The sequence below is a fragment of the Phragmites australis genome, chromosome 8 (assembly GCF_958298935.1).
Source record: "Phragmites australis chromosome 8, lpPhrAust1.1, whole genome shotgun sequence".
In the NCBI taxonomy this organism is placed as follows: domain Eukaryota; kingdom Viridiplantae; phylum Streptophyta; class Magnoliopsida; order Poales; family Poaceae; genus Phragmites; species Phragmites australis.
In genome coordinates this window covers 34,764,688-34,792,543 of record NC_084928.1, presented here as the reverse complement: position 1 = coordinate 34,792,543, position 27,856 = coordinate 34,764,688, and the positions used below count along the sequence as shown (strand labels likewise).

The 27,856-nt window shown below is 42.1% G+C and overlaps 3 protein-coding genes and 1 pseudogene across 9 annotated transcripts; 1 reads left to right on the top strand and 3 right to left on the bottom strand.

Annotated features, from left to right (window-relative positions):
• Positions 1-1,668: 1,668 nt before the first annotated feature.
• LOC133927227 (zinc finger CCCH domain-containing protein 45-like) lies at positions 1,669-8,033 on the bottom strand. 4 transcript variants are annotated; one of them, XM_062373590.1, is made up of 8 exons: positions 7,361-7,632; positions 6,697-7,080; positions 5,392-5,554; positions 5,142-5,252; positions 4,466-4,503; positions 4,263-4,336; positions 3,530-3,621; positions 1,669-2,751 (listed from the first exon to the last, which is right to left on the bottom strand). In XM_062373590.1, exons 2-8 carry the CDS (start codon positions 7,071-7,073, stop codon positions 1,972-1,974), a joined length of 1,635 nt encoding a protein of 544 aa, XP_062229574.1. In that variant the 5' UTR covers positions 7,074-7,080; positions 7,361-7,632; the 3' UTR covers positions 1,669-1,971. The 4 variants fall into 4 exon arrangements, with proteins under 4 accessions (XP_062229574.1, XP_062229570.1, XP_062229573.1 ...); XM_062373586.1 differs by lacking the exon at positions 7,361-7,632 and adding an exon at positions 7,649-8,033 and having other exon boundaries at positions 1,670-2,751; XM_062373587.1 differs by lacking the exons at positions 4,466-4,503; positions 7,361-7,632 and adding an exon at positions 7,649-8,030 and having other exon boundaries at positions 1,672-2,751; positions 3,530-3,616; positions 4,268-4,336.
• A 5,763-nt stretch (positions 8,034-13,796) lies between these two features.
• On the top strand, positions 13,797-15,133 carry LOC133927226 (uncharacterized). 2 transcript variants are annotated; one of them, XM_062373585.1, is made up of 2 exons: positions 13,797-13,976; positions 14,453-15,133. In XM_062373585.1, exon 2 carries the CDS (start codon positions 14,477-14,479, stop codon positions 14,846-14,848), a length of 372 nt encoding a protein of 123 aa, XP_062229569.1. In that variant the 5' UTR covers positions 13,797-13,976; positions 14,453-14,476; the 3' UTR covers positions 14,849-15,133. The 2 variants fall into 2 exon arrangements, with proteins under 2 accessions (XP_062229569.1, XP_062229568.1); XM_062373584.1 differs by having other exon boundaries at positions 13,798-13,976; positions 14,456-15,133.
• A 38-nt stretch (positions 15,134-15,171) lies between these two features.
• On the bottom strand, positions 15,172-19,402 carry LOC133927225 (geranylgeranyl transferase type-2 subunit alpha 1-like; annotated as a pseudogene).
• Positions 19,403-19,894: 492 nt separating this feature from the next.
• LOC133927224 (probable 3-hydroxyisobutyrate dehydrogenase, mitochondrial) lies at positions 19,895-23,197 on the bottom strand. 3 transcript variants are annotated; one of them, XM_062373581.1, is made up of 11 exons: positions 22,929-23,197; positions 22,640-22,807; positions 22,305-22,393; positions 22,044-22,158; positions 21,624-21,774; positions 21,347-21,429; positions 21,125-21,220; positions 20,897-21,039; positions 20,588-20,672; positions 20,290-20,369; positions 19,895-20,193 (listed from the first exon to the last, which is right to left on the bottom strand). In XM_062373581.1, exons 2-11 carry the CDS (start codon positions 22,742-22,744, stop codon positions 20,106-20,108), a joined length of 1,035 nt encoding a protein of 344 aa, XP_062229565.1. In that variant the 5' UTR covers positions 22,745-22,807; positions 22,929-23,197; the 3' UTR covers positions 19,895-20,105. The 3 variants fall into 3 exon arrangements, with proteins under 3 accessions (XP_062229565.1, XP_062229566.1, XP_062229567.1); XM_062373582.1 differs by having other exon boundaries at positions 22,945-23,197; XM_062373583.1 differs by lacking the exons at positions 22,640-22,807; positions 22,929-23,197 and having other exon boundaries at positions 22,044-22,216.
• Between the last annotated feature and the right edge of the window lie 4,659 nt (positions 23,198-27,856).

The following is a 27,856-nucleotide window of genomic DNA, read 5'->3' as shown; positions in this document are numbered from 1 at the left end:
CATGAGCATTGGTGGCAACAACCAACCAGGCAGCAGGGGTGGCCCTCTGCAGCATGGTAAGTAAAACAAAACGTGCTTTCATTCTAAGTAGGGCATCCTAGACCTTTAGTTTCAAACTGTTACTCAAATTAATAGTGCTCACTGAATTCCATTTGTGAACCTTACTGCTTAAAGTTACTATTCCTGTTACTGGCATGGCCACTGGTGTAATGTAATCTTGTAAAGATCATGGATCGACCCAGATACAGAAGTCATCCATCCAAACCTTTTTTACTTGGAAGAAGAATGAGGCGTCATTTGTATGTGACAGTGACTTTGCAATTGGTCTGGGCCAGCATTCGCATGTGAGGTTTGGGTCCCCCATCTGACCTGATCCCCACACACTGAACTGATGGCACTGCATTGCAAATTCTCAAGGGCAAAAAGAAAAGGAAGATGGATTGCCTGAGCCTGACCTAGCTTTCTTTAGGGTCAGTCAGCGGGTGAGTGCAGCCTGTGCGTGTGAATGTGATGCTGATGCCTGTGTATGCCCCCTCTCCGTCCATCCATTTCTTCAGGCCTTAACGCGGTAACGCCCATCTATTATCCGGAACCCATCCATCCATCTCTCATGTGCAAAATGCTACGAGAAGACATACCAATCCTCTCTCCTGCTGTGATTGTGCCTGGGCAGGCTCAATGGTCCTCCCAAGAGGTGCCTGGTTGGTTGGCTCTGGATGATGACAAGCTCTAAAGTGGCAGCCACATGTGGAGTGCAATAACACATACCACCCACTCTTCTCAAGGGTCTGAGCATCTTCCTCTCCTCTCCCCACATCGATCCATCAGCATCTTGATGATTTCTCCGTCTCGGTCAGATCTTCAGCTGGCCCCTCCGCAGATCTTGCGTCCTCGCGCCATCCTGACCGGCCTTTTTCACGGCACTGGGGAAAAGATGTATGGAGAGAGGAGAAGCTTGGGGAGTAAAACACGCAAGTGGGGTGGAGTTGAGTGCCTCACGTTTTCGTTTCTGCTTTCGATCTTCTTCGGATAACTCGACCGATCACATGCGTCAGCGTCAGCGACACAGCAATGGCAGGCGTCGAAGGTCTCAGAGCCTGTCGGCTGCTTCAGGTGCCTGCCCAGCTGAAACCGTGTTTCGCCGAGGAATCTATCCCGGCGCTGCTTCGGTTCGAGGAAACAGGCGCGACGTCTGCTGCGTTTGGCTCTCGTCTGGACGGGAGCCATGCCGTGCGCCCATCGGCGCGTGGGCGTGGAAAGCGACGCGCGCTCCCTGCTAGGCCAAGCCACCACCGCTTGGCATGGCGTTCGTTGTCGAATTCCGGTGAAGGATATGCTCTAAGTTTCCCGTGTTGCAGTCACCAGGCTACGAGACATTTTGACATATCAGACATCCAGACTGTAGCCGCAAGAGAGTGAAACCTACGAAAATCACGGGCTCACGGCTCAGCAAATAGCTCTGCTGCTATCCCAATCGCTCATAGTGCTTGGTTGCAAACCATCCTCTACCGCTATTTTCCTTCATAATTTTTTCATTTATTTTCATTAGTAAAATATGTCATATATCCGTAGCTACTAACATAAACTTAAATAGTAAAAATAGGTAAATTATTTAAATTTTAAGGATTTTTATTAGATAGAAAGAGAGTAGAAAAAGAGGTATCACGGAAACCAACTTGTGTTTTATATAGTATTATCATTGTTACTATACAAATCCTGACTGATACTGTGATACACCACCAGATCAATCTCAACCTGCCAAGATGAGCTTGTCTTTGCCGCCTGAGAAAAATTCAACTACCAATATGACTGCCCACAGCATGCAGTTATACAGGATCCATATTTCACTATTTGGTTCTAGTCTCAGCAAAGAAGATTAGATAGGAAATCTATTTTGACTTTCTGAACTCAGTTTACACAGGTATCCTTCTCATCAGGTAACAGCATGGAGCTCAGCTTCTCAGTATTGCTCTATGGTTTCCTTGAACGCCTAGGAGCTGCTTCCTCTTCGCTCTCGCTGTCATCATCCCGGAGGGCGCTTCTACCATATCTGTCCCCAGATTGAGACCTGGATCCATCTCCTCCAGAATTTCCAGTATTATCACGACCCCTGCTTCCCTGGTCCGACGCTGTTTCATACTTGTCGCTCCTGTCACCACCTGGCTTTCTTTGCTCCCTTTTCGCAACACGGTTGTTTGGAGGTGGAGGGGGCATGAAGGGAGCCATACCCATGGGGCGATTAGGTCGTCCAGGCCTGCCCATTCCCATGCCTCCCATGAGCAGTCCACGACCAGGACCCATCATGTCAAGGCCCATAGGGAAGAGGCCTCCAGGTTGCGGTGGCCTGCCAGGGAAGACCATACCAGGCATAGGACCTCCTCTGGTGAAGTCACCGGGAAACCTTGGGCCACCAAATGGTGGAAAACAACGAGGCACACCAAAAGGATCAGGCATGCCAAAACCACTGCCAAAACCGAAGCCATCACCCATCATGTTGGGAGGGAAGCTGCGCCCTCCCATCATTGGCCCAACGCGGCGCATCATTGGCATTTGAGGTGGCCACATCATCCCCCTTCCTCTTCCCCTTCCTTGAGATTCTTGGCCACTTTCTTCTTCTTCCTCACTTTCCTCTTCCTCCTCTTCTTCATTGTCATCAAACAGCATGATATCTTGATTATCAGCTGCCTCATCAACACTGACTCCCTTTGCCTTTTCCTCTTCTCTCTTGGCCTCGGCTGCAATTAGCATAGCCTAAACCCATATTCAGAATATCAGCCAGTGGACATGGACATCACTTCAGAGAAGTAAAAAGAAGAAAAGGCAAACATATGATTACTAAAACAAAGTTACGTAAATACATGTGGATTAGACCCTTTAGAGAAGGAACCGGTCATAGACAATGATTCGTCTGTACCACAGTATTTCTCTTGAAGCAAAATAGCACTACCACTGACCACTATAAAACTGTGGAGTCGTGCGTTATTACTTTAGAAGAGAGTGCATACTGTATGCATTGTTAATTCTTATTCCATAGAGTATATAGTGTGTCGTTATTAAATTTCAGTCAATAAAAAAAACATTGCAATTATCTTTCCTTAACATATATCTACTGTAAAGAAAGATTCTAAATGTTGGTGATGTCTTCCACCTTTTTCTAAAACAATCCTGCTGATATAAATCTTATGTGTGCATATTTTTAATTATGGTCACCCCCAATCATGATTTAACCAGTATGAAACTAGTCTAAGAACATAAGTCTGTCAGCCACCCCAGGTGCTGAATGAAATGAATGAAGTATTGAGTTAAAAACCATAGCAAACGGTGCTAAAATGTTACTAGACCAAGTATTCCTACAGTTTAAATTCATGTTAAGTATGTCGGAATACTAGCTCAAAGCAAAGCCATGTGTACCCCATTTATAGTTGTACTTGGCTACGTGCAATGATTTCGGTGGATATGCCGACCAGTAAAAAAAGGCCAGCTAATGGGAATGTCCACATGATAAATAAGCAAGAAATGTGTGGCCTACCGTAAGTTCACTGTCTGGTTCCAGATAAAGCAGGGAAGCCAACTGCTCACCAATGAAAGGTTCTAATTCCTGGCAATCTCTGCTAATCTGCACTATCCAAAAGTGAACTAACAGTTAAATCCTGAAAATTTTTGAGAATGTAGATAAATAAGTAAATTTTGGTACTTTGAGAATCTAGCCAATCATCAATGTGAGCATACAGCATACCATTAGAATTTCTGTTACTAATCTTTCCGACCTACAGCAATATAGAATCTCCTTTCATCTAGAGAAATTTTCTTGCTAGTGTTTGATCACTATATAAACAGTACAAATGCTTGAAGTTTGAACTTTAACTTAAAGTCAACCAACCAAGCATAATACAATATAGTGTTTGTGGTGAAGTATAAATATAGATAATAGTAATGAAGAAGCATATTTCTGATTTAGTGAAATAAGGGACCACTTAAGTTAAGCAAAGTCAGCTCCGTCCTTCAAGGTAGGTTTGACAATGAGCTTAATCAACCTTGTGGGAAATAACAATCAAGGTGGAAAGATATCAGCAATAAGAAAGAAGACAAGCCATACAATCTAGTGACATCTGTATAAGCTAGACAGACAATTTCTACCATTTCCATTTGAACATGAAAACATAAGGTATAATATTTCAAGGAGCCTTTCCCTCAGAAAAGAAATATATATATTTCGAGGAGCCAAAGCCAGCAAACATCTGAGACAAGGTGATGCACCATACCCAACCTTAACAGGGAGATTATCATTGTATGGATTGCGCAGATGATGAGTTTTCTGAAATGACAATTCACAAAGCTGTAGTGCAAAAACTGTAGTAAGTATAGACATAATGATGATACAAGACATATTCTTTAAGACTTTCATGTAAAAACATATGGCAGGAAGAGTTCAATGAGAAGTCAATACTTAGCCTGTTAACCACACCTGTGATTCACAATTTGGTTTAACCATACTAGCAAAATCTACATAAAAAAAAACATAAAACGAATCTATCAATTATCTTATGTTCAATTATGTTATAAGAACATGAGAACTTTGGCATGCGCGGTTGCCAAAACTAAAACTAACCAATGAGCTAGCTATTTATCTTTAAAATGAATTACTCGCAGATCTAAAATTTGATATACAATATAACAGCACCCAATGGACTTACACTTCACTGCATTAACAATAGTTTCAGCTTCTGAATAGATTGCCTGGACCTAAAGCATATCTTAACCACAAAAAATATCCACATCAATATATAAGTTTCTCACTTTCTCTCAATGTTTCATGTTTGTAAACCTCAGCGTGGCAATTTTAGATGGAGCACCCAGTGGAGAATTAACTCCAGACCCGCTTGGGGGGTAGGCAGGAAGGGTGCGTTTTTATTTTTATTTTTTAGAGGGTGGGGGTTGTGCGGATGAACGGGTGAACAGAGAAAGACAGTGTCGTGCTGTTACTAACTGAATCAAAATTAAGACATAGAAATATTTCCATGCGCTATGATGCGAATTCATAACCATATGCTGTTCTTATCTGTTCCATCATCTGGAAAGTGCCATGCTATTGAAGTGGTGACAAACAAATAGAAGTACAAGATCAGCAAGAAAAAGTGCACCTTAAGCCACTGTATAGAGAAGTTCCGACCGTAATGTGCCATTCCATGAGCAGATTTCCAATTTCCACCTCCAATGTAGCCACCAATCCTAGAAGTCATCTTTGCACACCCCTTGAAAAGCACAGCATGATTTGATCTAAATAAGTAGATGCAATTTGAAAGAATTTAAAATAGCATCCTCAAAGGTGAATTCATAGGTGAACAAATGCTACGCACAGTATTCATAGCAACGATGAAACCTCCAGTTTACCTGGAAATGGCGAGTTCTATTAATTGAGAATATTAGAATAACATTCTCAATGGATTCAAAAGCTTCATTAAGTTTAGCCTCGTTACTCCTCTGAGTAGCCCAAATTCCCTGCTGAACTGATATTTCCAGGTTCTCCCGATTGCAACTTTTAACAATGAAGTACCTGATGTTTTACATTTACCAATCCAAGACCCAATTAGAGAACCATTGTAGTATGACAGCACAGCCGATACCACGAAAGCATCAAACAAAACTTCTAACAGAAGATGCATTATGATGTTCATGATGGTATTAACAAAATATGGGTAAACGATTATCCCTCAATAATAACGTAAATTAAATAATAAAATACCGAAATCACTCAGCCATAAGGATAGGTAGCAAAACCCAATAACCCATGGTGCTGTTATTCATGAAACTAACTTACTAAATTCCAAAACAACAACAACAAGAAGAACAAGCAAGTAAGATTACTCTGGTTAGGTTTGTAAAACAAACGAATATTCTAGTCCTTTTTCAAGGGATACCTCAAGAACCAAAAAAAAGTGCAAATGAAACAAGTCATTAGCAATATTTGTTATATCATCGCACAAAATGTTGACTTCTCAAGTACTATATGAACTAGAGATAGAAAAATTTAAGAGTGCAATAAAGATGTATGAAAACCTACAATACAGGGTCAAATTCCACAGTAACTAAAAAACTAAGTTTGTATTGAAAATACAAAACAAGTACAAATTCGGGTTAAGTGTGTATAGTGTACACTGCATATGCCAATGATCCTGTGTATTGCCTCCAGGGACTGCAGATGCATGCTCACTACCATACAATATGGTGTGGCTACTGGATCAGACTATATGTCTCTAAAATTAACCATTCATGCAACTCTCACCATCTCGTGTGCTACTAGAACTTTCCACCATGAAATCTTTTTATACAAACAGAGTAATAACTTAGCAATGATTATAGTTACAAAAGCTTCTTCTGCTGATGAGCTAAATATGGTGGAACCAACCTGAGATAACTAGTTAACACATAACCTAGCTTTGTAACCCAGAAAGCAAGAACAGTGCTAGCTAACTTATGTAATAAGCAAATAAAAACTACCACAAACTCTTTCTGCCACTCAATATAGGAGAAATAAGCTTGAAAAATGAGTACATTTCATTACCAAGTGTCAAAACAGATAACATGGTATAGCAGTTTTATGAGACAAGGGACTGTAAATAAGACTATGTATATCATTTTCACTATTTCACTATGTTCTAAAAGCTTTACAAGATTGACTAGAAACTCCACACACACCTAGATGGCCCTTGTGGAAGGGGTGTCGCGATTCTAGTGGCTTGATGGCCATTTGAAACACCTTGGACCTGCTCATTTGTATTTGGATTCTGCTGCTGCTGTGGTGGCTGTTGGCGCATCGTTTGTGCTTGTTGTCCAGCAGCTGGTTGCGTTGTAGCAGTAGCATTTTCTGTTGAATTCTGGTTAGGCAACCCTGAACCCTGTGGATGTTGAGGTCTCTCCACCTGCTGATTATAGTTATTGTTTCTATGCTGACCGTATTTGTTGAAAGAGCGCATCTGCAAAATCTTCTGGAGAACTTCCTCGACAGGAGGTGGTGGCCCAGGTAGCTTGACATGCTTGTACCGGCAACTAGGACCATTGGGGCAAAATCCCATCTTATACCTGCAAAGAAGAATGAGATAACACAGATGTCAGAAGTGAAGAAAGACAGCAAACAACCATTTAACTTTTTACCATGACAACACATGACCACACATAAACTATTTTTTAGCGCCACATATATTAAATTTTACCAAGCTCTGCAAGTTATATGGTCAGTGTCGTTGCAACAAATTGTCATGTACATTGGATTCCCACTATCATGTCAGTAGTAGCTTCTATCAGTAGAAATTATGAAAGTCTCTTAATTTCACTAAATTGAATCGAACTACATGATACCTACTGAAGGCTAGGACTGACCCCAGGGATTATGATCGCAACAATCTCAAGCCCTCAATCTCCAATCACCCAACACAAATGAGCACCCAAATTAGCAAGTTCCCTCAAGTTAACAAATCGCACTTGCGGAATTCCGCCAGATTTCACCAACCATCCACCATTTGTGTTAAAATCCAGCAGCCATAGAAACCAATTCCTCCCCGGCCAAATGCTAAAATTCAGTTGCTCGGAAAAAAAAAAATGCTAAACTTCACACTGCGAACCGGGACGAATCAGGGGGATCTGATCTCACATGTTGCACTCCTTGACGTCGTCGTACGAGTGCTTGTAGGCGCAGTCCGACTCGCGGCACTCGCCGAAGTCGCGGAAGAAGCGACACACGGGCATGCGGGCCTTGTCGAACTGGTGAAGGAACCCGCACGCCTCACCCTTCATGCACAGCCCCCGCAGCCAGTGCCGGCATACCGTCTGACGGTAGCTACCGCGGCCGCGGCCGCGGCCGCGGCCGTACAGGCCCGGCCCGGCCCCGCCCCCGCCAGGGTCAGTCGAGGACGGCGCGGGCCCCCCAGCCGCCAGGGCCGAGTCGAGGCCGCCCTCGAAGTCGAAGCTCAGGCCGCCGTCGCCGTCGTCCATGGGGAGATGTTAGGGTTTGGGAATTGGCAGGAGAGTAGACCTCGGGTTTTTTTCCAGCGGGGCAGAGGGAAGAGTAGAATTGCTTCTAGAACATCATCTTGTACGCTACGTGGCGCCTCTTTAGCCGTCTGATATCGTGATTCAATGGCGCTTTCACCACCCATTAGATTTAAGAAAAATGAATTCTCAATTTGTCTCCCATAACTCAACCGTTTTTTCACCACCACTACATTCTCCATAGCACAAAGATAATACTTAGTCCTCTTCTAGTTAAGTGCTCATATTTTACAATAAAAATATAAATATTAGATCCGATAATATTAATCACAAACTCAATGTATCAAGATGTAAATGCACTACGAAAATATCACTGAAGAATACATCGGGAGAAATGCTGAGTTTGATTTCAGATGAGATTCGAAAAAAAGAGGAGAAGATTTTTCTCATAATTTCTTTTTTTTACTTTTATTAGTAAAACATTTGAGATTTATCATGTTTGGTTATCAAGTCAAAAAATATATTTCATACATAAGATGGTCCAGTGATTAAAGCTATGGAATCATCAGATGCCTTTCTAAGTGACACGTGTCCAAAAATATTAGAAGTGTTACACTGGATGATCCGATGTTAGTTTGCCTACAGCACCGAACTAATTTTAGAAGAAGTGGAATTGTCCAGGAAAAATTAAGTTCAACTTACTGAATTATCCGGTGATGCAATGATGAAATCACCGAACTATTTATTCCAGAGACGATTCCAAGTGATGAAGTTCACCGGATGATCCGTTGATCATGATGTGTGCATCGGACTCTCACCGGAACAATATTTCTAGAGAGGGTTGCTTCGGAAGGTGTGAAGGAGTTCTACTCACCGAATAGTTCGGTGATGGACAAATATGTACATCGGAGTATTTTCTGCAGAGAAGTTTTTGAGAGCAGAAGAAGTTCAACTCACCGGGTAGTCCGGTGATGGCAATAAAATCATCACCGAAGCATATTTTCCAGAGAAGGTTGTAAAAGGGTAGTTTTGCTATGTTGCACTTATAGGATGGTCTGGTGCTAAGTCTGTGCTTACCGGATGATGACATCAGACTATTTCTTAGCAGTAATGGCTAATGACAGCTAGCACAATGGGATTAAAATTTGTACTCATCGGATTATTCGGTGTGAGTAAGAAGATACTCACCAGATCATCTGGTGTTAACAGAAAAAGTGGTTGGTCAGGCAACGGCTAAAATTTGGATCTCTATCCTATAAATACATCTCCACTTAGTTTTATTTGGCTCTCTCACGACCTAGAGAAGTTCATATATTGTGTGTGTCATCAAGAAGCTAGAGAGAACATTTGAGTTGATTTTCAAGTCCCTAATTGAAGATTAAGGACATCATTAGTGCTTAGAGAGTAGGAAATGTGCATCTAGTTGTAGTCTAAACTTGATCTTGGTCAAATGAAGCTATTGGCTTGTTACTCTTGGTGGTTGACAACACCTAGCTGGTCTTTGGTGATTAGATGTGTATCGGTGAGTTCTTGGAGTTCTTGTGGGAGCTCCAGGACGAGCTATGTACTTGGTTTGATACTTGTCAATTCGGAGATAGAAAAGTGACAACCATGAGGTAGTACTTGAGTCTTGGTGACTCAATGGGAGCAATATCTTTGGTGGATGCTCCAACGAGAACTAGAGGGAGTGCCAACTCCTCGATATCTCGGGAAAAATTTGGTGTTCTCTTGTCTATCTCTTTACTATTCCGCAATTTAATTTGAGCATCTACTTTCTTGCAAGCTTTTAATTTCGTATTTTCTTAGTGCCTTTGCTTGCTTGTTTTGTTGCCTTCTGCTAGCTTGATCGTATAGTCGTATTTCTTTTCTTCTAAGCCAAGATTGCTATTTGTTATAGATTATGGTAGAAGTTTTAAATTGCCCAATGCACCTCTCTCTTGGGCCATTCGATCCTTTCAGCCTCCTACGGTATTGGTGCAATGCCTTCACTAGCTCGGTACCAAGCCATTTGCTTGCCCTTCACCACAGATGGTCCATCGCAGACGAGTCTTGCTTGCCCTTCACCGTCTTGCCATAGAAAAAACCCCTTTGTATTCGACATCTTCAAGGAATTCACTTCATTATATATGGAGTCCACTCTTGTTCTTCACTTTTAGCATATATAATTTTAATTCAACTTATGTCTTCTTATGGATTCTAATTCCAATTCAATCTCAAGCACAAAGCACATATGTTAGTTCATAAAACTCTATTGACAATAGTATACCTTTAGTTACTTGATCTCCACAAATAATTTAGCATTCATGCTTACCACCAATCTTCTATGAGTTTTTTCTTTCCTCTTATGAGCATCATAAGATCTCAATGACTTTGATGTAATTCTTTGAACTACGGTAATTCTCAACAAACTCATGCTTCATCATTTATGCATCTCCTATTGAATAACCTAATAACAATTCTCAATATAATTGTTAGTCCATATGTATTGTTATTAACTTACCCGAATATTACTAAGAGCTCATTCATCTCGATACACATCTCTTCTCAATGCATCACCTATGAAACAACATACTAACAAACTCAACACCATTGTTAGTCTATAGGTATTATCATTAATTAACAAAACAACACATAGAGGCTAGATGTACTTTCAATCTCCTCTATTTTAATAACTAATGACAATCTCACTAGATGGTTATATTTGACAAAATTTAAAGTTCTAAGTATACATTCAATCCGAAGATGAATATATACGAAGAAAAAGTTTGAAAAATATCAAACATCATAAAGACATTTGAGGTTACCAAAACTAGCTTTACTAGCATCAAACACCACAAATATTTTGATGTTAGTAGAAACCACTATGTATATAGTAACTTCCCTATAATGTATGCATGTGTGAATGAATCTTAAATATTATTGCATATATTATCCATCTAAAATTTTGCACGGAGTTTCTTTTATACATATGAAGCAAGCATGATAAAGTATGCATGAAGATAAATATGCTCATGTAAAGAAAAACTACCCAATTGACATCTTTTAAAAAAAAAAAAACAAACCATCTATTATAAAATCCCCCCATAAGTAAAATTCTCTTGCAAAATATAATATCTAGTCTAAATTCTCCCTCAATTGGCATCAATACCAAAATAGAATCATCGAAACGAATTCTCCCCAATTGATGTCAAATTGACAAGAATCATGAAGAACTTGCTAAAAGAGAAATTTTCCAAAAATCTTTCGATTATCAAAAGAAATTCTCTCCGAAGCACATTAGCTCTATCCCACAAAAGGAATCATTGAAAGCTAGTACAAGACCATGTATAGTATGAACTCCACATGATATATGCATTTATCATAATTTGAGTTAAACAAAATACACTTATCCATTTACGAACCATGTAAGTAGAATAAACTATACAATAGATCAAAGGGGTTTAAAGAGATGCTAAAAGATATTTCAAAAAGATATTAATTAAAGGAAATACCAATTGAGATAGATGCCAATTGAAATAAATTCAATTTGAAGACGAGTCAAGCATGAGTCCGATATTAGACACAAAATTGAACATAGCAAAATAGTTGACATTATAACGAATATCTCGTTTAGCACAAAGTGTCAATATCTCATAAGCATACATGTTCAATAAGGCCAAACAAACCAGACTAAAAATCTTAAGCAAAAGATTTTGCGATTTTCATCAATATTGCATACATGAGCAATTTAAGTATTTGATATAGATTCTTTTGTATATTTGGGATTGAATGAATCATAAACATAATTATAAAGTTCTTGTAAAATTTGCTACTTCAAATTGCTCATATTTACAATAGTGAGGTTTTTAAGCACTTGCAATAAAAACACATTTTTGCAAATTATTTTTATGCTATGATGCAATATTAAAACTTGTGTAGATTGTATAGATTTAAAGAAAGTTACTTGATCTTGATGACTTGTTCATCTTAGTAACTTGTTCATCTTTATTTGGCATTACTTTGATATAATCATTCCTTTTGATTCCAATTGAAATAGAAGTAGATGATCTTCTTTATAAATACCAATTAAAATAGTAACTTTTTTCATAAAAATCCAATTAAAATGATATTTTATTTGAAAAAACCTTCACTATGATCAATCCAAACTTCCAATTGTTTACTCCATAGGTATTGTGATTAACTTACCCGGGCATTGCTAAAGAGCTCATTCATCTCGATGCACATCTCTCCTTTATGTATCATCTATGTAACAAACTACTAATAAACTCAACATCATTGTTAATCCATAAATATTATCATTAATTATCAAAACAACATATAGATACTTAGATGCACTTTCAGCGAGGAGGAGCGGGGATAGGCGTCGAGGAGGCGGACCAAGGCAGTGGTGGGTCGGATACGAGAGCGGTTGCATGGATTTGAGCGGCGGTGACATTGAATTCGGGCGAAAGAAGAAGGTGGTGCGAATATCTAGGCCGACGATTGGAGTTCGACGAAGGAGCCGCTGGAACTCTCTGGGCTTAACGCAAGACAGGAGCTAGCGCCAGATCGAAACCCACCTGTCATCGACGTGCTACATGAAACTACAGGGCCTTGACCCATAGGCCTGGAGTTTTAGTATATAAGTTATATACCTCCGTTTCAACACGACGAGTTGTGATTACTCTTTGGTTAAAGGTGGGATTTCATAAGCTTTGACTTGTCAAGAAAAAAGTTTTGTCAATATTCCTATATATATTAAGAAAATATTTTAGCAAATAATATTTTTCTTATAAATATAAGAAATAGCTAAGTATCCATACGTTACAATAAAAAAAAACAATATGATAATATCAAGCATAAATTTAAAATATAAAGATATTGATGCGTCATAGGAGCGCTATCAAAAGAATACATCGGTAGCGATGCTATAGTTTAATTTTATATGAGATCCGAAAAAAGAGAAGGAGACTATCCACTAATTTTTCTCTTAATTTTTTATTTATTTTCATTAGTAAAATAGGTTTCATATCTGTAAACAGTAACGAGACGGGAAGGTTGGAATACGAGGATGGATATCAAAAGTGGATAAATTATTCAAATTTTATAAGGTTTTATTAGATGGGAAAAATAGGGAAAAGAGATAACGCAAAAACCAACTCGTATTTATACATAGAGAAGATATTATAGTTTTTGTTTTGGAAAAACTATATATTTTTTGTCTTTGGCATAACTATTTGGTTAAAGGTGGGATTGCATAAGCTTCGACCTGTCCAGAAAAAAGTTTTGTCAATATTCCTATATATATATTAAGAAAATATTTCAGCAAATAATATTTTTCTTATAAATATAAGAAATAGCTAAGTGCCCATATGTTGTAATGAAAATACATATATTAAACGTGCTAACATCAAGCACAAACTAAGGTACGGAGATGTTGATGCATCACAGGAGCGCCACCAAACGAATGCATCCGGAGCGATATCATAGTTTGATTTTAGATGTGATAAAAAAATAGAAGAAGATTATCTACTAATTTTCCTCCTAATTTTATATTTATTTTCATTAGTAAAATGAGTCTCGTATCTGTAACCAGTAATGAGACGACGAGGTTAAAATACGAGGATAGATATTAAAAGTGTGTAAATTATTCAATTTTATAAGGGTTTATTAGATTGAAGGAAAGTAGGGAAAATGCTGACGCAGAAACCAATTGTATTTTATACATAGAGAAGATATTATATATTTTTTAGAAAAACTATAATTTTTTGTGGGCTTTGACATAACTATTTGGGCCGCACCTGGGCCAAAATCAGGCCCCTCCTGGCCCTATCAAACCCATCCAAGCATTCCATTGTCGTCGTCCTATTCGCCGCCGAGCTCCCCCTCCAGCCTTGGGGAAGGAACCCTCCCCTCGTCGTCTTCGTCGTCGTCCCCCTCTTCACCTCTTCTGTTATCAGATCTGCGTGGAGTGGAGATCCAGCAGGACTTGGGATTCAGTTCTTTAGTCGGTAAGGAACCCTAACCTGCTTGGTTGGATCTTTTCCAGGAGGCAATGGATTTTGTCTGGGAGATGTTTAGCTTAAGCGAGCAATCAAATCCAATTTTCTTTATATATCCACCAGTTAGTAGCGATTCTCTCCTGCATGGTGGATCACTAATCCAATTTATCTATTCATTATTCTGGCTGCTTCTTCAGCGAGATCAATTCGTGGTGTGATACTGTGATTTAGCAAAGAAAAGGTATGGATTTTATGGGGGAAAAAACTGATCTTGTGACAACATGTGGAGCGATTTAGGTAAATTCACATCCTTTCGCACCATTCCACGTCCATCAGGATGGTTGTAGTGAATCCAGCGCAGCCTCTGGTTCAGTAATTTTGCAAACCATGTACAGGAGTTCTCCCTGATGGTGTAGACTGTAGATTACAACAGATGTTCTTTTTCCCTTCTGTTACCTGCTATTGATTGTGGAATGCTTCTCTAGCAGAGGGGAAGAATTCTTGGCACAATGGAAGGACCATCCGGGCCATCTCAAATCATTCCGAACCCCGAAGATGCTTACTGCAACAGCACTGCTACACCTACGGATTCCACGGGCAGCAGCTCACCGGCTGTTGCAAAACTCCGGAAGCTGCTCTTCCGGAGAATGCTGATCGGTGTGAACGACGGCCGCTACTTCCTCGGGCTGTTCCACTGCATCGACAAGCAAGGGAACATAATCCTTCAGGACGCAGTGGAGTACCGAAGCGCCGGCGGCTTTTCGCCTCCGGCGGAGCAGCGGTGCCTGGGGCTCATCCTGATTCCAGCCGCTTGCCGTTCATCTTGCCAGGCTGATTGCTCTATTGAAGAGAAGATGTCTCTCCTGTGCTTGGATAAGTGATTGCTGCTTCTGAAGTTGCTCTGCCTTCCCAAGCTACATAGCTTTGATGAACGCATGTAAACCTTCTTAGTTCTTGCTGTGACTCGATTTGCAATCAATTTTGTCATGGGAGAGGCCTTGCATGATAATGTTATATTAGCTGATATTATTTAGGAAAACTGGTGTTCGTCTTCATTTAAATAGAATTGAACTGATACATTGTATCAGGCCAATTTCTTCAATCAATGATGTTGTAATTGAACTTGGAGCTTGATTGGAATTGATTTACTACAGATTTTCTTCCCAGTGTTTTTTTGCAAGAAGCCATCAAGCTAAATTCCCTGACAGAGGCATTTGCTTCTAGTGTTGCAGGCCCAGACATCATATGTATTTTCTGTTGATTTGCACTCTACCGAACTCCTGTCTGGAACGGTACACAACTGGCAAATGCAAACTCCTGTTTTTGATAATTTCTGTAACCCTGGAAACAACTAAAAAAGATGATGCAAAATTGACTACCCGTCATAGTATGAAGTTCATGTATGAAGTACTTCCCAGCTGCAGCTGATCACTCGATACTTAGAAACTCCAAAGGTTTTCAAATAGACAATTCTTCAACAAAGATTTTGAAAGTAGTACAATTACAACTGAATCATTCAAATAGCGTTTAAGTAACATATTTTTTTCTTGTATGATCTATAACAATTCATTGCAAAAAAAAAAGAGAGTCAGAACTCTGTAATATTATGTCCAGATCTCAGATTCGCTTAAAAAATATAGTAGTACATATGAAGCAAATCAATGGCTGCTGACAAAATTTAGTGTACAGCGTCAGCTTTGACACTATCCCAGCTTGCACAACTCTCTGATGAAAGCCATAGGTTAATGGACACATTCGCCATCGAGCCATTTCAGAGAAGGAATGAGTGTCATAACAAGAGTTCTGAAGTCCTCCTTGCTGGCAATCGCATTTCCTTTAATACCAAGCTGTGCCAAATTCACAGATTTGAAGAACAGTATGGCCTCCCAGTATTCCTCCACATTGATATGTTTCTTCTGGCACTCTTCAAAAGCTTCACATGCATCAACTTTGTGTGAGAATGGAGATGAGCAGATATACCGTGTTGTGTCAACTGAGTGTGCTCCAATCTCGTTGAAAGATATGTCCAGTACTTTCAAAGAAATTATCTTCGTAAGAGGTTCAAGTGCTGTGAAACTACTGATCTGGTTGTTGCCGACGTTCAAGCACACAAGCTGCTGCAAAGCTTCCAAACCTGAAAAAACCAAGTCAGTTTCTTCTAGCCATTGTTCTGCAAAGTTTATTCATCAGACATTAGCCAATGATTTGATAAATTTATCTCAAAAGGTTGTAATTAGTATAATATAACTAGCAGTTCTGCAACTGCATTTAAGAAGCTATTTTGCAGGTCTTGTTAAACGTAGAAATATTTGAACGCTTTTGAGGTAGACATTAGAGTTAGAATAATTTAAATGCTAACCTTTGACTGATCTAAGACTGTTATGGCTTAGGTCCAGCACTTGAACCCACAAAAGGCGTTCAGCAAATGCAATGCGTGTAAAAGACAATCTACTTAGTTGCACATGGTTCAGCAGAGCTGAATTTGGTTGAACCTGCACTGAACAGTGCTTCGTGAAACTGTCCATGTCGCATGTCAACTGCATGCAAAAGTCAAGTTAGACAACAGCACAGTCTATGCTCAAAACAAAATCCAATAAATCATGATAACACAAAGGAAACATCTTATGTGAACTTCAAAAAATATTAACTAATCGTACTTCACCCTTTCCATTAACACTATTACCCATCTATCTTGAGGGGCTGTAGTTTCAGGAAGTGTTGAAAAAAAAAACATGTGACTCATTCATTCAGATAAGATCGGTGTGTCAAGATGCCAAAACCTGAATTAGTTTACCTGCGTGCTATAAATGGTTTCAAGGAGCATGTAAAAGGTAGCACCTACTGATATTTCACCTTAGAACCTCCTCATGATATAAGTTGAAAATATTTTATAAAAAAAGAAAGGCATTATCTAGATGTAGGATACAAGAGATTTCTTGCAAATAGCCATTTCAAGCATGGAAAATGGCATGATGGTAAGATATAATGCTGAAATGGTTATATAAGAGTACTTTAGGTGGGAAGTTCCACAAATACTAAGGACCCCATTTTTGCCATAACAACCTGATAAGTCGAGTAATACCTAAATATATCTAACTTTCTAGTAAAGTTTCTTCAAACATTCTTCATGCTACCTGATCCATTAGGACTAAGCTCCGTTCATCCTCGTAGTAATGTTTATGAGATGGATCCAGGTGAATCAAGTCACTGAAGAGCCCTAGTGCCTCTTCACAGTATCCCTTCCTTTCAACGAGAGATCTTCCGTTGGACTTTATTGCAGCACAAGCAAGCAATAGCCGGGTTAATGTCAACTTTACAAACTTGCTGGAAAAGAAAGTATATTATGAGAACGGAGGTTATATTCATGAAACAGCTGATGCAAAAGTAATTTAGAGCCCAACCTATTCTCATCAGGTAATTCTCTGAAAAGGTCTATTTCCTCAGATAGTCTTTCAAAATGCCATTTTGAATCCTCTTGGACCAAGGCACTAGTGATCTTTAGCTGATCAAAAGGGATAGAATTATGATTTCCATGAGACTGAACTGGTTCTGAGCAATCCCACGAGATCGGGTCATGAAACAACTTAATATCCTCAGCTGTATCACCAAGGTTGACCAATTCAATGGAAAACGTAAAATGCACAGGACAATTGCAGTGAGAGCCACTTCTAGACACAATGTCATCTGAGCAAGGTATGCTTACTTCGACAGAAAATTGCTGTGAACTACTACATTCATTTGTAATTTCAAGATGTGTGGCCCAACAGTCAGAATACCCAGAATCTGTCACTGAGAGGGGCTTCCAGTGAATATCCTTACCAAACACCAAATCAGATTCTAACTTCACATTTGATGGATTTAATCCTTTGACAGGCTCATCAAAACAGAGAACAATGGGTACAATCCTTTCCTTCAGCAAGTAACACCAAATGGAGGACAGGGTATTCTGCTCAACTTTTTCCCTGACCAAAGATGAATTGAGCTTTGCACCATTACAAGGCCAAGAAGCAATCAACTGTGGGTTCTCTGGAGTAGATGTCTGAGCTAAAAGCCAGAGGTGATAGAACCATCCGCTTTGGTCACTTGGATCGGTAAAAAGAGCTTGAGTTACAAGTTCAAACTCCTCTGAAAAAATCTTCTGCTTTGATTCAAAACCCTTGCTCTGTTGCATTAGCAGATTGGACAGAAGTATACTGCAAACTGCAATACGTTGAATGAGAAAGACATATGATTCAAAACCCTTGCTTTGTTGCATTAGCAGGTTGGACAGAACTATACTGCAATCTGTGTTACCCGGACACCCGTGTCCAAAAATTTTTGCCGAGTCGGACACTCGCGTATCCGTGTCGGATTCCAAGTGGTATTTGGCTTGAAATCCACCGGAGCTAGCTTCTGGTTTAGCAACCACTTCCGGTGGTACCAAGCCCCATAGGACTTTGGATTCTGCCTTAACGCAACTTCAACCTTCAAAATTCCACATTTGAGGATCATTAAACTGATTCAAGTAATCGACTACATGGGCAATTGATACGACTACAGCATGAAAACACAGGAGCTTTTTTATTATTACGCAAGCTTTAACTCTAATTGCTATTTTCATTCTCCGAAACCGAGTTTACCAAGAGCATTGACAGATTAAGAACTCACCACTCTGAGTTCATCATCAACAGCAGACTTGATGGCTTCCGGGTCAGAAAGCTCGCTTAGGTTGCGCTGAAATGCAAGCTTCCGGTAGTTCCACGCGGTGTAGGCCTCTGGATTTATCTCGAGCAGCTTGAAGCTCAGCCCGAGCGCCTCCTTGGTGAACCTACAGGCCCCAGCCATCCAAATAAGTTTACTATGTTATTAAGAATGACTGCGATAAACCTGAATTTGGGATCTTTTGCTACATTTGCTCCTATGTTGATGCGGAAACAAATGGTGAAACTTACAGCTGAAAACATGAGGAATTCCTACCTTCTTTCTCTATGATAGATTTCCACTCGGACTCCACAAGAACAGTTGCCAAATCATCACAGCTCATCAGAGTTCTATCCTACGAGCCCTGAGAGGTCCCCAGAAGCGGTGCTAGACGAGCAACGAGAGGAGGGTGCGCAGGCGGCTTACGTGCGGGAGTGGTTGTTGTGCAGGACCTGGGCCTGGAGGTCGCGGAGCTTGGCGGCCTTCGCCGCCGCCGCCTCCGCATCCTCCGGCTTGGCCGGGCGCCGGGGCCGGCCGTGCATCTCCTCCCTCCTCCAGCGACGACGCGACTGCGGGGGGTTTAGATCTCGGGGAGAGGGAGGGTTCTACGCGCGCCCGCGCCCGGCGATGCTGCCGTGCTCCCAGCCGCAGCTGGTTCTTGAACGGGGCCGAAAACAGCTCTGCTTCTTCGTCTTCGTCTGGTCCGCGCATCTGGGGAGCTCCGGCGGCGATGGGAAAGGGAGGAAGTGGAGGAGGAGCGGGAGTTATTTTCGAAACATTAAGGGTTTTTATGAAAAATATTGGATCGTGACGAATAAACGTGATCCAAATCAGGGGGTTTTCAGCAAAATATTGGACTGCGATCCATGTTACATGGTTTTCTGCAAAATTTTGGATCGTGGCTATTAATTACGGTCCATTTTAGGGAGCTTTATGAAATAAGTTGGATTGCACAAGGGTGTCATATGTAAAAGTTATTTACCACAGTCTACCCAGGCGATAGGGGAATTTAACTTTTTTTGTCTCGATTTTAACATAACCAGTTTTAATTAGCCAAATTTTGGCTTGTCTTCTTGGAGTCAAGAACCAAATAGCCCCTAAGTGAACCACTAAACGTGGTTAGGACTTAGGAGCTTGAAAGTGGAGAGAATGTTCCATCTGATGCAGTTACAACTTACAATGCACTTGGGTAATAAACTGCTGAAAATAAACTGCACTTGGGTAATAAACTGCTTGTGAGACAGGCCTGAGCATACAACAGGAAAATAAACTGCTGAAAAAATGGGTAGCTCTTGGCTAATGAACTCGAGTTCACAGTTTATTGCCGAGAAGCAAAACTAACTTCACAAAGGTGACTCCAGCCTTGTCTCGGTGCTGTTTACACTCAAATGAATCCATTAGCTTTATTACTTTATTTATCTTTTAACAGGCGGCATGTTAGCTGACACAGCTACACTGTCATTTTTCGTCCTTGCCAGCATAGTAATGGCGGAATGCGCACGAGAAGTCTTTGAATTGGCAGCCATCCTCGCATAACTTTCGGAAACTGAAGAGAATTCTGGGGTTAGTCGTGCAGCAAAAGAAAGGGAGTAACATCTGGTTATAGGTAAGTTTTGGTAACGAAGGAAGAATAGTATCTTACATTTCAAGTGCTTCAGAGCCCATGAGGCATTTAAAGCCAACTCCAGATGCAGAGACCATCGCCAAATCCAAATCTTTAGCCTGCAGAGGGATGTAAACCATGAACCCAGTTTAATCTGATAACCTCCAAGTAGCTTAAACCTTTAGAACACAAATTTGACAGTACAAGAAATGAATAGAAATTTTGGTAGCAAGCAATTCACTTTTCAGGCACATCAGCTCATTCTTAGGTGAATTAAGAACGAACTTGATATCCTACAGTAGAATTCGTTCAAGCAGGAAATTTTGTCACGTCGTACCATTAGTTTGGATGTGAAACCGCCATCATAGTTCCTCGATGATGGCACACCCGCCATAACTCCAGGTACTGGGTTATACGTGTCGCTGTTAAGTCAACAGAAAACAAAGCTATACAGAATTCAGATGACGCAACATGTAAGCTGAAGAACATAACACTCACTGACCCAAGTAAAACACGGTCAACATCCACACTTCCAATTAAAGATGCAAATCTCACAATCGCTGGAGGTCAAAAATATTGTGGTTTGACCTCCAATGACAGCGAGATTTGCATCTTCAAGCAGTGAAGAACGGAGTGGAGACAATACCTACTCCAGCAGCGGGCACTTGAGCAATTGAATATATCTGTAAGAGTGCCTGCTTTGATCCCAAGATTCTGACCAAGAGCAAAGGCCTCAGAGACCCCAAGCATGCTGATAGCCATTGCCATGTTGTTACAGATCTTTGCAGCCTTAAATATTAAATATCAAAACTGAGTTAGAATCATCTGCACACTGAGAATTATCAGTGAAGAGTTGGGGTTAATAAAGACTTGCCGAGCCATTTCCAGCCCCGCCACAGTAAATTGCATTTTTCCCCATTGAGAAAAATAGGGGCTTGGCTGCTATATATGCCTCCTCTGGACCACCAACCTGTGCATCGTCACTTGATAAGGATAAATTCCATCTATCAAGTGTAATATTCTGATGATCTAACCAGCCAGATTCTCAGTATTTAGATTATGGTAACAGCTAAAAGTGAGAATCAAGAAATTGTACCATGAAGGTTAGCTTCCCAGCTTCTGCAGCAGGAACACCTCCAGACACAGGAGCATCCAGAATCATAGGCTTTTCAGCATAGCCTGAAAGTACGAAAATGCACGGGTGCACGACTCAAAAGTTACAAGCTTAGATAAATTCCTTGTATTAACTGTTGCTGGCAACAGAGATTTATAGCTGCTGGTTCTCTATTTTGGTTATATAAACTATCCAAGTTTTTGACTGACAGCTGCTAATATTAGAGTATGGCTCCTACGGTATTATGGTGGAACCTAACCTTTATTTTCTTTTAAATGGCATCTTGAGATGTCCATAGATATCTTCCTTGATGTTTGTGGATCAACTGTAGATGAATCTATGTACAGCCATGGTCCAAGCCGGCCCCCACTACCAAGCAAGCCATTCGGTCCATTGTACACCTCTAAAACCTGAAAAGCGCCTGTGAACTCGTAAGCGTTCAATTTAATAAAGGAGTTTGATGTGTATTCACTTACAATGCTCATGTATTACTATCTTATTAGAGAATCCTAAATGAACAGTTCCAGGAAAGAAACAAGCTACATTAGTAGAAATGGCTGTATACAAAACATGCAACCAGAAAGGATAATCTTACTGTCTTTTTCTGATATCGTGATCCAAGCAGTGAAATCAAGAATGGAACTGACAAGAAAGGGAGTTAAGGACGCAAGCGACTTACATGGGAAGAGGAAGGAAGCATGGTAATTATGACATCACTCGACTCTGACAATTCGTGTGGAGATTGTTTTGTGGGGATTCCATCTTCCGAGAATTTCTTCATGGCATTCTCATTGCTGTTGATATATTCAATGTTCATTGGATGATCTACTACTAATATTAGAGGTGCGGTGCCTGTCTATGTCCTTGGTAGGCAAAGCAATTTTGGACAAGAAAAAATCTGATGAACTAGACCAAAATAAGGTAGAAGGCAATGACTTACATATCATGAACAGTCACTTTATATCCAGCCATGGCCAGGTTTCTTGCCATATGGGAGCCCATATTTCCGAGTCCTATGAATCCAACATTCTGAAAAGCACCAAAAACTCATGAAAACCGACGAAGCAGAACAATGCGTCGACCTCAAATCAGGTCGGCATGAATTGAAGAAAGATGAAAATCTAATTGAGCTCTGGCAAAAGTTCAAGTTGATTGTAATATGCAGCCATACAAAACCAAGCAACTAACTAAGCATTTGGATACCGCAAGAAAGAAACAGGCAGCAAAATTGGATACATGCCACTTCAAAACATTGCAATTTAGATAGATAGGCACCTCCAGCTGAGACGGAATTGCAGTTGCAGCAGAAGAGAGGCCCCGGAGACAGCTCCGACCCCATCTCTGCACCTTAGAACCAACTCTCCATCCAAACCCCGCCATACCCTCTTCCTCAGAGGCGGATTAACTCAGCGTGGGCCGCGCTGGAGAGGAATTCGCTACTAACTGATGGAAGGAAAGGGGAAAAAATTGGATTTGATTGCTCACAACAGTTACTTAAACGCCTCCAAGAACAAATCTTGTTGGCTCTTAGATCAATCCATCCAAGCAAGTGAGGGCTCCTTACTAGCAAAAGGACTCACTCAATCCCGCGTCCGGATGAATTCTCCACTCCGCGGCAATCCAATACCAGTAGAGCGGGGCAGGAGGAGGGCGACGACGACGAGGAGGAGGGAAGGAAGTTGATAGAGGGTTCGGCGGTGCGGCGGCGGGGGCGGGCGCCGGCGAAGAAGAGGACGATGGAGTTCCTAGTTGCTCTTGCTCGTCTTTGCCTGCTGCATCTGTACACACGCAACTGGGTGAGAAATGAATCAAGATTTTTTTATTTTATTTATTTATTTTGCAGAGAGTAGCTTATGCGCACACTGAAACTCTGCACCGTGCGCTTTAAATCGAGGTTTTTTTTAAGCAAGAGTATTGCCGATCTAGTTATAAGAAAAATCGGATCTAAACATCTGTAACTGTATGATTTAATGGTATTGACAGACGACTTCAATCTTCAAGATGATAATACGATTTTAAAATAGAACGACATCAATATTAAAGACGTAAATAGGACAACAGACAACTTCAACTCAACTCAACTCGCGTGCTAATTAACCCAACAATTGTCTCTCCCACAACTTAGTCGGCGTAGCCCTGCTCCCACGTCACCACCACTCGGGCGACGGAGCCTTGCTCCCACGCCGTCATAACACGACTCGGTCAGCAGAGCCCTACTCCTACACTACACCTCTCTGCCCCACAAGTCGACAGCGTGTCGCTTCAAAGGAGCACGTATTAGAAGAAATCGCTATCGTGAAGTGCCAATTCAGAAAGGAGAGCCGCTGAAAAACGAGGACATATGGGTAGACCTATAAAAGAAGTCGACGGTTCAAACCGAACCCGACAAAGTCACCACAAAGCCGACGACCACAGAGGCGCGAGAAACTGGACCTCCGAAGCGACGTCTCTAAGGAGGACGCGACTTTGAGTCACCGCTGTCGCCCGTCCGGTTGCCCAAACAAGATTTTCACCTGAAAGCTCCAAGGGAGGAGAGTAGGAAGACAGCTTGACAACGCCTCCAAGAAAAACAACAGCGTCTAAGGGCATCACCGTCATCGATGTCAGCTAAAAAACCAGCCAAGGCCTTCGCTAGCGGCTCCCACCTCTCGCCCCTCGCGCACGGCCAGCCCATGCAAGGGCTAAGACCAAAGTAGCAAATAACGTCGCCGCTACGCAACCACGTCGTCCCACGGCCATCCCAGCGTTACGAAACTTTCCACAAACCTAACTTGCAAAAGTGGAGGAGGCCAGGCAAGAAGAGGAACAACGCAAACGCCAAAAACCAGAACCGACACAATACTGCTACCACCAGATGCAAAATGCTGCTACCTCGTAGCCGCACCGCCCCACAGCCATCCCAAAGTGCCCATTCACACTTCCATAGAGTCTAAATTTACACGTTGACAAAGAACAGGATTTCTTAAGATGCCCAACCCAAAGTCCGAAACATGATCCTGATCTCTACTGGCTTTCTTAAATCTTAATACCTATTTTCTGACTGCTTCAGAACTATAGATTGATCATACCATTTCCAATGCTAGTTTGCTCATACCATTTCCATTTCTAATACTGAATCTGGTCTTCCATTCGTCAGATAATGGATTCAGCTAATTATGCACGCATGTGACAACATAAGACCATTTAATCACATCCGAGGGAAACTGCCTGACGAAGTAAAAGCAGGAAAGATTCGGTCTTTCGGTACTAATCAAGTTTGCCAAAAAGAAAAATGGAAGAGAAACGCAAAGAGCTCGCACAAAGATTCGCCCAACATCCCCATAATCCGCCTACAAAGCTCGCATCTTTTGAGTGCGAGCAGCTAAATTACGCTCCAATTTGGATTGAAACACAGAGCAGGCGTAGTCACAGCACGGAAAGCAAGAAATTAGCAGAACATCACCGAAACAAACTAGACAAGGGAAAATTTCAGGGGAGTGGAGGCAGAGCACGGGGTTAGGTTGCTTGGGTTGAAATCTCACCGTGCGATCGCCGGACCTTTTGCTAAGGATCGGGTTCCTGTGCAGTCGCCAGTGTGACTGCAACTTAAGCAGTAGCACTAGCGGCCGTCGGATGCGAAATAGGCAGACGAGGCTCGCGCGGAATACTGTAGCAGAAATATTGTGCCGAAAAATACTGTAGCAGTTTGTACTGTGGCGATCCATCTACACTGTTTATCAAGAAAACGGACGGCCGAGAATCGGTGCAGTCGTAACTTGCAGTCACAGTTACGACTGCACTGGATCCCATCGCTTTTGCTAATACCTTTCTTGCATCTTAGACTATCTCCAACAGCTATTTCAAATTTTCATCCTCAAAATATTATTACAGCATCCCCTATCACTATTACAGCATCCCCTATCATTAACACTGTAGCAGTACTGTATCACTAGATAGAGGATCTGTTGGAGATGAATTTCTAGTACTACAGTAGACCGCAAATTACTGTAGCACTAGAATCCTCAAATTTGAAGACTCCGTTGGAGATGACCTTAGCCCCTCAGGTTACTACTTATCACATGTTAGAGGAACCGCTTCCCATTGCTACATATGGACAAATGATTGGAGGCGCACTCTTGGTTGAAAAAACTCTATCGTGCCCTCCGTAGAATCTAAAATGCATAACAGTATTCGAAATATTTTTCGTGAGCATGCATTGGCACGTGTTTCATTAAGAGAAATACTACTCGAAATATGTACATATCTGTTGTCATCTCAATAATCTATACCAAACTATAGCTCCTACTATTAAAAAATATAGGTTTTAGTAGTAAAAGTCAAGCAGGGAGTCCTGATATTTGGTAAAGCATGCTGAGCTGCCCTTTGAAGCTCGTACTATTGAAACCGGCGCCATTTCTGAACCCTGCTCTGCTCGGCTCCCGACTTCCTACTTGCCTTGCACCTCCCCAGTAGTAGGAGCTTCAGAGGGCAGCTCAGCATGCTTCACCAATTATCAGGACTCCCTTCTTGGCTTTTACTACTACGCCACGCATGACACTCGATCGTACGGAAATGGAATGGAATGGAATGTGATCGATAGGTGTTGCCGGAGCAGTGGTCTGGCGCTGGCCAGCCTCAATCATATCGTATGTGGAAGTGGAACCCGCCTGACCAGTACAGCCCTACCAGCTCGCAGAATAAACAATCGATTGGCATATAATTGGCGACCTCGCCTGCAGTGTGTTTTATACAGTTGGGAATCCTCTTGGATCCTACCACGTACGCGCGGATGCGAGCGACGACGGCAGCCGGCAGGTTCTGCTTCCGCCGCGTGATCCATGGCCAACTGCCGATTTCAGCCGTCGGCACGGCAAAGGCAACTCAGGCGGCCGGCCTCGCCCCCGTCGCAAGGCTGCACTGCCTGGGCTCGCAGCTCCCGTCGCTGCCTCGGGCCCTCGGCCGCCTGCTCCCAGCCTTCCGGGCCTTCGACCCACTAGTCACCTCCGGGCCAGGCCGCACCTGAGCCTGGTCCACCTCCACCATTTTCCCACAACAATCCCACCCATGGGCCGAACCCGAACAACATCACAGGAAGCCTTGGAGACCGAGCTGCGACTGCGACACGAACCATGGATCAATCATGAACAGCCAGCACCGCCATCTTTCGGGACGAAAAGAGAGAGCAGCAGTGCCGAACTAGACGGTCGTCGATGTGTGGAACATGTGGGCGGTGATGGCCTGTTCTGTTCACGTGAAGCGCTGGATCGAGCAGAGAAAGAAGCGCGCGCGCGCACGCGCGCAGGGGCCGGGAGAGAGAGAGAGAGAGGGACGCCTCAGGCGAGTCCTCCCGGCTGGGCACCGCCGGCGTACGTCGTCGTGCCGCGCGCGCCTGGAGCCAGCCCAGGACAACACACAGCGCCGCGACGCGTTCCCGCTGTGCTGTGCTGTAGCAGCCGTGGCCGACGTGACGGGCCAGTTATTTCACTCGCGTGGAGCCCCGCCGAGACGTGACACGGCCGCCTGCAGCAGCGAACGCCCTTTTCCTTTCCTCAACAAACGCGAGGCGGCGTCGTTGTCGGCGTCGGCGTCGGGCGACGTACGTGTCAGCTTGATCGGCCGTCCGTCGATCACCGGCACCGAACGAGGGCCGTCCGGTCACACACTCGCAAAGCCCCTGACCAAATTAAACCGTCCTTCTTCCGGTCCGAGATTTCCCGATCCGCCAGCTCGCGCGCACGCAACGCAGGACCGCGACCGACCATGCTTTCGAGCTCGATCGGGTTGTTGACGTCGACTGCTGCATGGAGTAGCAGTGACGCCATTCTTTTTGGAGAAGAGCGACTCCATTTCCTTGTGGCACGCACGACGGAGCGAGGCGATCCATCCAGCTCCTGCATGCATTCCCATGGTTACTGCGCTGCTCGAGCTACCGCTGGGCGCTGGTACGTACTCGATCTTGCCACTTGCCAGTAAATATTAGAGCATGTTTGGTTCGTATCTAAGCTTATCACGTTTAAAGTTAATCACACCTTATAGATTTTTAAGTAATTATTTGATTGATAGTCATAACTATAATAAATTATACTTTCTTAGCTATCTGACTCACATATTATACATTTAATTTTTTACTAATTATATCACACTTATAATTAGAAATTTACTAACACACTTGACTAATCTTAGGTATAGCAAACTTATATGTTAAAGAATGTATCTATACCATCTCACTTTACCTCCCAATCAAACACATCCTTATATATAAAAAACTTATTTATTTCATCTCACTTTACCTCACAACCAAACACATCTTTATATGTTAAAAAATATATTTATTCCATCTCAGTGTACCTTCCAACCAAACCCATGCTTATATGCCAACAAACGTGCCTAATTCACGGCATACGGAGCCAAAGCACACGTCGATCTCTATAAAAAAACACGTCCATCAACATTGATTTGCCTGGCAGTGCAGCATGCAAATGTACTGCCGCCGTACAGGTACGCTGAGATTCT

Excerpts from the sequence above, each read along its gene's own strand:
- LOC133927227 (XM_062373586.1), bottom strand. The coding sequence starts at position 7,989 with ATGGACGACGGCGACGGCGGCCTGAGCTTCGACTTCGAGGGCGGCCTC. Across the intron at positions 4,504-5,141 it reads TCTCTATACAGTGGCTTAAG|ATTTTGCTAGTATGGTTAAA; the intron begins GTGCACTTTTTC and ends TTTTTTATGTAG. Across the intron at positions 3,622-4,262 it reads AATCTCCCTGTTAAGGTTGG|TGCAGATTAGCAGAGATTGC; the intron begins GTATGGTGCATC and ends ACTTTTGGATAG.
- LOC133927226 (XM_062373585.1), top strand. The coding sequence starts at position 14,477 with ATGGAAGGACCATCCGGGCCATCTCAAATCATTCCGAACCCCGAAGAT.
- LOC133927224 (XM_062373581.1), bottom strand. The coding sequence starts at position 22,744 with ATGGCGGGGTTTGGATGGAGAGTTGGTTCTAAGGTGCAGAGATGGGGT. Across the intron at positions 20,673-20,896 it reads AGTGCCCGCTGCTGGAGTAG|CGACACGTATAACCCAGTAC; the intron begins GTATTGTCTCCA and ends TTGACTTAACAG. Across the intron at positions 20,370-20,587 it reads GTTTCACATCCAAACTAATG|GCTAAAGATTTGGATTTGGC; the intron begins GTACGACGTGAC and ends ATCCCTCTGCAG.